Source organism: Microtus ochrogaster, linkage group LG4 (assembly GCF_000317375.1).
Source record: "Microtus ochrogaster isolate Prairie Vole_2 linkage group LG4, MicOch1.0, whole genome shotgun sequence".
NCBI lineage: Eukaryota > Metazoa > Chordata > Mammalia > Rodentia > Cricetidae > Microtus > Microtus ochrogaster.
The window spans coordinates 49,087,077-49,099,030 of NC_022030.1; the positions used below are offsets into that span (position 1 = coordinate 49,087,077).

At 46.8% G+C, this 11,954-nt stretch overlaps 1 protein-coding gene across 1 annotated transcript in view; it reads left to right on the plus strand.

Moving 5' to 3' along the window:
• Positions 1–11,954, plus strand: part of Dner (delta/notch like EGF repeat containing) — a 303,919-nt gene that overhangs the window by 115,974 nt on the left and 175,991 nt on the right. The window contains exons 2-4 of the mRNA XM_005361514.3: positions 5,719–6,075; positions 7,733–7,827; positions 9,993–10,159. Coding sequence (XP_005361571.1) covers positions 5,719–6,075; positions 7,733–7,827; positions 9,993–10,159 — 619 coding nt within the window. The remainder of the gene's footprint in view (positions 1–5,718; positions 6,076–7,732; positions 7,828–9,992; positions 10,160–11,954) is intronic.

Genomic DNA, 11,954 nt, shown 5'->3' on the forward strand with positions numbered 1-11,954 from the left:
ATACTTCTCATCCATTTCTATAAGGGCGTTTTTTACATGTTGTTTAAGGGACTCTATTGCTTTCATAAAGTCAATTTTTTCCTATTCTTCTGTGTTAGGGTGTTCAAGTCCTTCTGTTGTAAGATCATTAGGTTCTGGTGTTTTCATGTTGTTTTTTAGATTGTTGGGTAAATTTTTGCCTTGGTGCCTGCCCATCTCCTCCTATTGATGCTATCTAATGGGTCTTTTAAAACAGGATCAGGTTTCCCTGCTGGCCTGGCCCCCCCCTCCCCGCCCCCCTTACAAAATGCCCCTGCTCCATTTCCTGGCTCCCGCCGCGGGCCAAGATCCCTCTCACCATTCAGAAGGGTCTTCAGGAACAGGACCAGGCTCCCCGTTTGCCAGGGACCTCACCAACAAAAGGCCTACCACTCTACAGGCCAGCCACCAAAACAGAGAAACTCCCGCTGCCCCCTGCCCTGAGCTCCGGACCCAGCGCCCAAACAGGCTAAACTGGGTGATGCTGCTGCCCGCGGAAGGGAGGGGGAGTGAAGGAGGCCCTTGGGCGCAAGCTGGGATGGGTCAGGGAGAGAGAGGTCGCAGCAGAGGAGGAGCAGTCCCAGCAGAGGGTACTACCTCTTGCAGGCAAACTGGGGGCCCAGGGGGTCGGGCAATGCCCCCGCTTTGTTTCCTGTGTCCCGCCATGGGCCAAGAACACTCTCCTCACTCAGGAGGCTCTTCATGGACCGGACCAGGCTCCCCGTTCGCCCGTGGACTTCGCCAATAAAAGGCCTACCACTCTGCAGGCCAGGCCCCAAAAAACTTACTTGATTTAATTGTAGTGGGGCGATCTGCTCTCAGTGTGGGCTTCACTGTTTCATGCTTGGACTATCCAGCATCTGCCATGTCTGAGCGCTTGTCTTTGCCGCTTGGGCCTGTGCGCTGGTCTCTCTGCCGCTTGAGCCTGCGCGTCTTCGCAGTTATCTGGATCGGATGGAGATGTTTCCTCAATTGAGAGGCCTTCCTTTCTGTTGACTCTAGCTTGTGTCAAGTTGTCAAAAGCCAGCAGTACTGTATGCGACGTAATAACCAGGCTAGCTTAATATGAAACAGCAAATTTTAATGAAGGGATAGCTTACAACACCAGGGATCCAGCGATGGGCAGGAAATACAAAAAGGGGACCATAGAATTCTGCTACGAGGCGTAGAATATTCTTTCTTCAAATAGAGGTTTGTTTAGTGTTATGATGGCTACATCTCAAACTGCTTAGATCAAGAAAGGGCTCTCTGGCCGGGTGGTGGTGGCACACGCCTTTAATCCCAGAACTCTGGAGTCAGAGGCAGGTGGATCTCTGTGAGTTCGAGGCCAGCCTGGACTACAAGAGCTAGTTCCCAAAGCTATGGAGAAACCCTGTCTCGAAAATCCAAAAAAAAAAAAAAAAAAAGAAGAAAAAGAAAGAAAAAGAAAGTGCTCTCTGAACAAAATGGGCATTTTGAGCTGGGGTTGGTAGCTCTTGCCTTTGAGGCCAGCTTTGTCTACATTGTGAATCCTAAGCTAGCCAGGACTACATAGTGAAAACCAGTCCAAAATATATATGTGTTTATTATTAATTGCTATTGTATACATGTATAGTTGAGTAATATGGGTGCATGTGAGTGCAGGTGTGTGTGTGTGTGTGTGTGTGTGTGTGTGTGTGTGTGTGTAAGGGGGGCACATGTGTGGAGGTAGAGGTCAACTTTCAGGAATTAGATGTTCAATTCCTTCACTGTTGATTCCAGGGATGAACTCATGCCATAAGGCTTGTGCAGCAAGTGTGTTTACCCCCTGAGCCATCTCACCCAATTTTTGTTTTTTAAAATTTTGGCCTTTGCAATCTAGCAATCTTGCTGAAGTTCCATTATCTGCATGCATAATTGTGTAGACGGTGAATTGCCAACTCCCAACTGCCCAGGTAGATCTTAAATCATTTCTGAGTGGATTGAGAGTTTCTAATGTAGAAATATCAAGGCACAGGGCCCTGTGTTTTAGTAAGATGTGGACTTCTCGGTTGAGTGGCTGAATGTGCCTGGTGCCGAAGTACGGGTTTGTTTTCCTGCACTTCTAGTGGGAAGTGCTTGGGGACCTGGCATTAGAATATAGTCGAGACCTTTACTGAAGGAAGAAGGAAGAATTCTTTTTTAAGGCAAAAAGTACTGTGACAGGTGGACTCTGACCTTGATTGGCTGCCTATCAGCGAAGGGATGACAGCTGTGGCCAAAGCCATTCCAATGCGCCGCACAGACATGCAATGGGAAGCGAATGGTGCAAGCCCTCCCTATTCTTGCCCTCCTGGGGGTGCTGAGCTCTAGGACAGTTCCTTCTCTTGCCCAAAGTCACCATCCATGAGAGTAGAATCCAGACTTTTTCTGGCATGTCCTCTTTCTCATCCTCCTATAGCTCCAAACTCCAGGATCTAGAGCCATGGTCGTTGTGGTCCCATCCTAGCTGGAAGGGGTAGACCATACTTTCTGACCATTTCCATACTGCATGGTCTTTTCCATCCCACCTCCTCAGCTGGCCTCTGAGGACAGAGATGTGCTTGATTCTCTAAGCAGAGAGCAGTATCCTTCCCAACAAAGCCCCTTTGCTCTACTCCTACCTTCTCCGGCAGTGACTGTACACTGTGCTAGCTCACCCTGCTGCCTGGCTCCAGGATGGTACACACTCCCTGCTTTTTATAGCAGATTGAGTGTTCTTCAGCCCCTCCACAAACATGGCCATGGGATTACTTAATGCACCTCAAAGCAGATTCTTATACTCAAAGTCCCTCACTCAGTCTCTCAACAGCTGCTGGGTGCCAGGCACAGGAACTGGGGACATTCAAGTGAACCAAACGGACAGGAAAAAAACCTGACCTCATAGGTAACATTGTAATAGAAGACAGAAAGTAAATAAACTGGGGGGGGGTCTTTTTGATATGTTAGAAGATGCAGATGTTTTTGGGAAAATAAAGGAGGAGAGGAGGAGTCTCTGTGACAGGGGTGGAGACTGGACCATTAATGAGGATGCTCGGGGACATCCTTATTGGAAGATAGTAACTGATGGAGACTCCCAAAAAGCTCAGAGCAGTCACCAGAATCAAGGCTTTCTGGATTGAGGGCTAACCAATTATAAAGGATCTGAGGCAGAAGAATGCCTGGAGGGTTGAAGAAACCACAATCAGTGTGTCTGGAGACAATGGAGGAGGAAAGGAGTAGATGAAGAAGCCCAGGAGCTGGAGGCAGGACATACAGGTTGTTGAGAGTCCGTGAAGACTTTGGCTTCTATTCTGAATTAGTCATTCATTTAGCATCAAGAAACATCAGCTGTGAAATAACAAATGCGCCGATCTTCTAGACAAGGTGGCCATGCACACTGGATGGCAGGTGCGACCTGTTCTCGGTCCTGGGTTACTAGGAATGAACTCCTCAGGGAGATTGGATGGTTGTCTGTGCTTTTAGCATTGATTGCCAGACATAGAGCGGTTTCAGGCACACAGTAAGCCATTAATCAATATCCATGGAGTCATTCTCTTACTGTGCCTTTTCCTAAGCATGCAATTGAGTGCTCTGGAGATGGTTCAGGGGGAGAAGTACTTGCCCCACCAGCGAAATAATGTTTGGATTCCAACCCCCCAGTCTATACCAAGTGACTTGAGGTGTGACCCCAGCTCTGATAGATCACAAATGGATGGATCACTGGAGATTTCTGGCCAGCTAGTTCAGCCCAAACTGGTAAGCAGAGAGTCTCTCTGTTCCCAGAATGGCAGTACTTACCTCAGTGACACGGATTCAGCAGCCTGATGGCAGCTTCAGCGTCTGGAATTAATTTCTGTATTGATCCCTTCTGATTTAAATGTAGTTCTGCCTTTTTTTTTTTTTTGGTGTGTGTATCCAATTTTTCCTTTGTGACGAGGTCATCCTCGGATGATTTAAACGCTGATTTCAGAGACATGGTGGTAACTGTCCCCTTTGCTCTTGCTAATTAAATTCTTTCTTCCCCTGTCAACTAGTTCTTGAGGTGACACTCATTCCACTGGGCCCTCCTAAAAATAAACTAGAAGCGAGCCAGCATTGTGACTAAACATGCAGCTCCCACCCCCAATCCCATTCTGTCCAAATATCAATCAATCCATCCACATTTCTTTCTTTCAACGTTTTTAAAAAGCCTCGCCGTCTCTCTTGCTGTGCTGGAAATAGAGCAGTAAGTAGGGCGCTTGAAAGCTCCTCATTCGCGGAGCTCACTTTATTTTATTTCATTTTTATGTGGGACAGAGGGAAAGGGATTCTTTTAGATTCATAGTGAGGAAAGTCCTCACCTAGGGAGAGAACTGAATATGGCGGGGTAGAGAGCCATTCCAGAGTCTGGGAGAAGACCACAGTCGGTGTACCAGCAGGTGTTTTGGCCCAGAGACCTGAAGTCCACAAAAAAGGGACAAGAAAGAGTAGGAGGGACCAAACTCTGAAGGTAGGAAGGGGCCAGAAGAGGGAGGGCTGCATCTTCTTGGAATGGTATGTGGGTTTTACTTTGTGCCTATAGATTATAAATATTTAAAATTATTGACAGTATTGCTGTTCTCTTTGGAGGCTAACCCATCAACTCTGCAAGATTCCTAGCAGGAATCACCGAGTGCTAATGCAGCGCTAATGTGGTGTTTTTAGAGCTTCATCTGATTCAGTCCCTCACCCTCTTCCATCCCTGAAAAAGTCTGCTGGAAACTGTGGGATGAGCATAATTAAGGAGAGTCATTTTTGCGGTGCAGAATCGCAGCCACACATGCTTGTCGTATGAACTCATCTGAGCAAGAGAACGGAGAGCCCCTTTCTGTGCCATTGATTTGGTAGTGGATTCTCTTCTGCAATCAGCTCCGAGAAGCTGGGGGTGTAGCTGCTGTGATTGAATTTTCCTGTATCATGGGAGTAAGCTGGAACTGAGCACCACAGAGACAGAGCCCCGACCCTGGTGCCAGCTCCAGAGGAGCAGGAGGACCTTGTGCCATTGTTCTTAGCGCGTTTTCGAGTACCAGCCAGTGGCCCTTCAGAGGTCAGCAGTGAAGGGCTCAGATCAACATGGACACTAAGGAGAGACATAGAACTGCCTCTTCTTCCTTCTCATCTACTGAGACCCAGTTTCTCTGTGATGACCCTGCAGAGTGACGGGACCAAAAATCTCACCAAGCTCAGCTGATGTTCCCATGATGCTCTCGTCTAGCAAAGACTATCATAGGAATAGACAGCCCTGCAAACCATCAATTGAATAACACTATCTTAAAGACATACTCCAAAGATCAGGTAGGAAGTTGTGAGATATAGGCAAGCCAGAAATTGGACAACCATTTCTCATTCAGAATTTTTACAAGGGTTTAGGCTATAAAAAAGATTCCAATTTAGATCCACAAAGACATTTGTCATGACTGGCAGCTGATGGTAAAGCCCTTTATAAGGGGTCTTATTTTAAACATTTTATCTAAAAAAATTCTACTCGATGTGTTTCTTAAATCTGTGTGGTTTAGGGTTTAGGATTGGGGTAGGCTCTTCCTTATCATGTTTCTCCTGCTGAGCTTCTGTTATCTGTAATCAGTGTCCACGGAAGCAAAGGATTGCGTGCTCACAAGCAATAGTATTAAGAGAGAAGAGCTGTAAGCCAGAGAGCGAATTTCCTACCAGCAACACCACAGTCCTTGTGAGGGAATAACTGACCCATTTATGGTCTCCTTTCAGTTTGTTACAGATCCATGTGCCAACAACCCTTGTCACCATGGTAACTGCAGCAGCATCAGCAGCAGCGACAGCAGCAGCAGCAGCAGCAGCAGCAGCAGCAGCAGCAGCAGCAGCAGCAGCAATGGCTACTTCTGCATTTGCAACGACGGCTATGAAGGTCTTAACTGTGAACAGCCACTTCCCAGTATTCCAGCCTCTGGTTGGACAGAGTCCATGGCACCCAGACAGCTTCAGCCTGTTCCCGCCACCCATGAGCCTGACACAATCCTGCCCCGCGCTCAGGCAACCGTGACACTGCCAACTTGGCAGCCAAAAACAGGGCAGAAAGTCGTCGAAATGAAATGGGATCAAGTAGAGGTAAGAATATCGTATGGCACGTATTTTTCACAGAAGGGACCAGAAATGTCAAAACAATTCCAGGGTTTTAATGTAAGCAATAAAAATAGAAGGCCTTTAAGTTTGTCACCGAGCAAATCATGTCTGCAACCTTACATCTGTCTTTACTTGTATACATGACTTTTTCAGCAGTGGGGATTGAACTTAGAACTTTACAGATGCCAGGCAAGTACTCCAGCACCAATCCATTCTAGCACTGACCCCGCCCACACTGCCCTTCCTTATTTTCGACAAGGCCAAGGTTGCTCAGGCTGCCCTCTGACTTGCTGTACTGCCCAGGTGGGTATGTGACCCCTAAATCCAGTTATGTGATGATTTGTGTGAGCAAAAAGAGATTCAGTAAAAATTAAAAATGAATTATTTCCTGGGATGATCTCTATGTACAGTTCTGTGCATTAATTTTGGAATTGGGGAGATAGTTCAATGTGGGGGTCACATAAGGCTGCCATATTGCAGGACCACACACTGCTGACCTAACTGCCATGAATCCACGAATGTTACGGTCCTGCCATGTCTCAGAAGATACTATTTCACTCCCCAGTCACTGGCTTTTACCATCTTTTTGCCTCCTCTTCTTTAGAGGTCTTAGGACATAGTCCGGTCCAGCCTGGAAATCACCATATGGCCTAGACCAGCCTTAGACTTTTGTGGCCCTCCTCAGCCTCCCAAGTGCTGGGATTGCAGGCTTACACCATCACATCCTGCAATTCACTTAAAAGTGTTGTCATTAACATATGCTAATTGTACATAATAATGAGTTTGTTACGGTATTTTCATATATCTACATAATGTAATTTGGTCATATTTACCCCCATTACTCTCCCTTGGTCCCTCCTGTAATTAATCCCTTTCATCATCCCAAGTATCCCCTGTTTACTAACATGCCTTTTTTTTGCACGTGACCCAGTCAGTTTCACCACGGTTGCCTACAAGAGGACGGCTGAGAGCTTTTTTTATAGGAGCATGGGTGCCGTACCAGTGGTCACACTACTGAGGAAAATGCCTCTCCCACTCCCTCTGTCATTAATTGTGTGTAGATCTTCAGGTGGATTGGACCCCATGAGCCCCTCCCCAGCCTGTGATAGGATGCTGACGGACCCGATTCTGTGTGGATCTTGTATACGTAATCACTGCTCCTATGAGTTCAAGTGGGCAGCAGCCATGTTGTACCTGAAGGTCAGCATTCCCTTCAGCCCTTCCTCTGACTTCTACATTCTTTCTGTTCCCTGGGCCTTTCAGAGCAGGTAAAATAGATGCTATATATATTTGGTCCAGCATCCAACAGTACTTATTCTCAACATTTGGACCAACTCGGAGTCTCTGCAGTCACGTCTGACCACCCGTGTGAACTGGTAACACACAACAGTGTGACTTAAAAATGTAGATGTAAGGGCTGGAAAGGTGGCCCAGCACTTGAGAATGCTTGCTGCCCTCTCTGCAAAGCTACAGGCCATAAAGTCAAAAGGCACTGCTTTCCCTTTTCCTTTAAGTCTCCATCAGGTGACAGTGTCATCACTGAACAAAGCAGAAGAGACACCGGACACAGCTTGCAGATTTTACTGAATGTTATTATCTCATACCGTGGCTCCTCCCAGGTAATGGGTCCTTTCTCTTCCAGGTGGTCCCTGATGTTGCCTGCGGGAATGCCAGCTCCAATAACTCTGCAGGTGGCCGCCTTGTGTCTTTTGATGTGCCACAGAACACCTCTGTAAAGTAAGAACTTTCTTGGTTCAAACCTGTTAAGAGCAGTGCTATAGGCACAGTGTGTTGGCAGGTGTCAACCACGCATCTCGTGTGCCACTGACCAAACCAGGGGGAATCGTGAATGAATCCCACATAGGAACCTGACCTATGCCCCTCAGAAAGCAAGAATAAGGAGGATCATTGTGGGAGGGTTAGGGTCTGGTCAGCTGCTCAGATGCAGTAGAAAATGGGATCGGGCAAATCAGAGCTGACAGAGGAGACCCAGCGGCCTTAGGAAAGATTTGGAGTTTGTTATCTCACCTCCCAGATGACTTTTGCTTCTCAAAATTTTAATGGACCATTAGATTCAATTGTGTAATTTATTGTGAATCAAAAAAACCTATGTATTAGAACTTTCTCTTTCAAGGCAAGTGGCATAGGGAAAGCATTTGGTCTATACTTAAATTGTTGAGTGACAGACTGCCCATTGCCTCCTGGGAGATAGAAAAGAGACAAAGGAAAGCAGCTGTGGCTGAGAAGCCACTTGATGTGTATGGGTGATTTACATGGGACCCAGGGAGGCTGGCATCTGCCCAGGGGCACACAGCTGGCAGTCCGAAGGAGCCAGCCTGAGAATGTTTCAGACACACTGACTAGCTGCTTTTTGCTGCCATTAACTGACGCCCTTCCAACTCTAGTCCCCCACAGTTCCCAGGGGACTTTAGAGGACAAGAGCCATGCGACTTTGACCAGCTGGTTCTGTGCACTGGCTCTCCATTGTAGGTATTGGCTCATTATCCACCTAGCCTGTGGGTCCTGACCAACTTTGCCTGCCTGGAGTTCCCAAAAGTGAGCTCACTGACAATGTCTACCAGAAGGATCTCAATTAAACTGAAGGTAGATCCTCTCTACCTTCCCCACCAACCCAAGCAGTGAGGTCACCCTGACAAAGGTGCCTAGACAGGCCCAGAAGGTCTTAGAGGAAAGTCCCCCTAGGCAGAGGCGAAGTTTAAGGTGGCTCCCAGCTCTACCAGCAGGGGGAACCCCACGTTAAGTGTTTCACAGTACCTTCCATAGCTGCAAGTCTGGAGGTTGGGAGCTGGCTTGAGGCTGACACGTTAGTTCATTGCAATTTTACTTGCAGTGGCGTCCTCCAGCTCAATCTTGAGTTGGTCCTATTATCCACCATCATAACTTCATTCTTAGCAGCCCTCCTCTCCCACCCCATCCGGGGCTTTCCGATTCTTCCTTCTCAACAAATCTTATGCCCTCTGGACCTCTCTTGGGTGGCAGAAATGGATGGAAACCTCAGTGTGACATGGGCTGAGCAAGATGGGAATGGTGTATGATCTGTGGGCACCCCAAATTCGAGTGTGGGCGTCATTAGCTCCTTATATCATAGTTTCACTTATTCATGAATCCGGTCATTCACAAAGATGTTATTGAGATCTATGCCACACTAGGGAGCTTGTACTAGGGGAGCAGCTATGTGGGGTCTGCTGACCGAGGGAGGTAGGACCTGGGTCCTCTAAAGTACAAGGAGAGCAAGCAGCTGCTGGCACAGTGTGCTGGCATCATAGGAAGGGACCTAGGGTCCCACAGGCTAGAGGCACAAATAATCCCTATGGTGAAAGGAACACACATAGCTTAGTGGCCAGGCAAAATCCTGTAGGTAGCCGGAACCCTGGGTGACAGGGATACAGATTCTGGGAGTGAAGCTGAGAGGGAGCTGGCAGGGGTTCACTGGTTTTAGATTATCCATTATTCTTTGGAGCTTATCCTGCAAGCCTTGAGAAGATGGAAAGGCGTGATGTACTGCTCACTGTGATAGCATGGCTCGGAAGGATGGGTGGGATTGCAGTGTGCATCTAGGATAAACTTAAGCAGGATTCCATTTACATTTATCTGTAGAAGAACCTCATCTGCATTTTAGTATCATTATCATTAGCAAGATGGAGTCACTAGTCACTTCATGGTAGACGTTGAGCAAATGGAGGGGAGTAGTCGTTTCTGATAAGTGTGATTACTCCATTGTGTACAAGGTGGGTGCTTGTTTATACAGCCACTCCTTTGCTTTTCCTGTCACTTTGTGTGGAGGGACAGTCCATCTGTATTCTCATCTTGGAGCTGATGAATCGGTCCTAAGATGAATTTTAGCAAGGGTGACATTGCATTGATGTAATTCTTGTTTTCAGAATTCGGCAGGATGCCACCGCTTCACTGATCTTGCTGTGGAAGGTCACAGCCACGGGCTTTCAACAGTGCTCCCTCATAGATGGACGAAGCGTGACACCCCTCCAGGCTCCAGGGGGCCTTGTCCTGCTAGAAGAGATGCTGGCTTTGGGACCAAATCACTTCATTGGTGAGTTATGGAAACCCTGTTTACCCCATATCTGACTCAGCCCCACCCTGGTTTAGTGTTTGGAGATGGTGCATAGGAATTCTGCCTGGAGAATATGGGGTGAGTTCTGGACAGCTGCTGCATGTCCTCTGCTTCAAGATCAGTTTGAATTATCATCTGAACATCCTTCTAACACAGCGTTTCCAGTGTAACTTTATGTGGAGAAAGCATGGGTGCTGGAATCCAGGAGTTGTACTTTGAGTCCTGACTCAGAAGTAAGAGTGTGTGTCTGCTTTTTTGGGGTGTTCTCCCTCCCTCAGCCATTGCTCTACCTTGCATTACTTCTAATTTGTTGAACCTATCTACTCTGTTATTTTTACCGCCAGGAAGTTGTTTTAACATTCCTCTGCCCTGCAGATCAAATGGTCTGGTTCTAAAGAGACGTCATCAGCCTTCCTCCAGCCTTGCCCACTTTCTTGCTCCTCCCCAGGACAGCCTTTCCCCTGGGTCAGTGTTCTCACTATATAATGCCAGATGGCTCTGTCTGTCACCAGAGGATACTCTCTCTGGAGCTGAAACTTGTGACTCTAGCCTTTTAATGTCACTGACTGAAGACACTGGGGACTTCCTAACAGCTTACTCCATTTTGTATTTTCGATGTGGAGACAGAAGTTCAAGTTGAGAACTCACTCGTCATAGTCCAGTGCACACAAGCCTCTTGTCCTGATATTAGTACCTTCTCAGATCCAACAGTCCTCCCCTGGGGGATGGGTCAGGACACAGTTGTCTCAGGAGGGGTTGGAGAGGTCACATGATGTAATGTCTATGAAATTGCAGTGTTACAAATGCTAGGGTGATTTTTTTAAAATTTTTTCTGAGATATACTATTTTACACAGTGAATGTAAAGTATGTGTTGAGATTTATTCTCCAAGACATGCACTCGAAGTAGACATTGTAACAAAGGTCAAAGGCTAAGACAAAATGTGCAGCTTTATTTAGTGATGCCCGGTGCAGTTTTCATTTGAGTCACTTTCCTCTCATGAGAACATCCTTTTTCAAGCCCTGCCAATCCAGATATGAGGAGTAGGACTTTCTTTGGGTGAAGACAAGGTCCAGAGACACTTTGAGGAATATAGAAATGGCTAGAAAAAGAAGACAGGCATTGTATTTCAGGCCAAGGTTTGACCATCAAGATGTATCCTAGATAAACAGAACTTGGGTGCAGAAGTACTGGCAGAGATACAAACCTGAATTTTATTCCCCAGCACATTCGGGGGAACTGGTAGATAATTCTGGATCTGTTGTAACATTCTATCTAAAAGGAAGTAATTGATGTATTGTGCTAAAGAATTTCATGTTTCTAATATTTATTGACGTGTGTGATTGATCGGGGGCAGGCATGACACTTGTAAATATTGGAGGAGACCCCGGAGAAGTGGATTCTCTCCTTCCATCCTGTGGGTCCCAGGATTCAACTCAGATTGTCAAGACTCTATAGCACGTGACTTTACCCATGGAGCCATCTCATTGACCTAAATCCCTTTCATGCATAGCGATCTTAAGGTCCCCCCTGTAGGGGAATAGTTGCTCTTCTGTGACAGAGAGCTATCTAGCATTTCAAGAAAGCACACGAAGTGTCTCCACACTTTAAAATGTCATTGATATTATAAGAAGATATGCATTTGAAATATCAGCTGACATTTCTTGTCACTTTGTAGCATTACTACGGGTGGAGACTGATATTGGAAGTGTGGGTGGGGCTTAGTACTGAGGGACTCGCTGGAAGTGTGGGTGGGGCTTAGTACTGAGGGACTC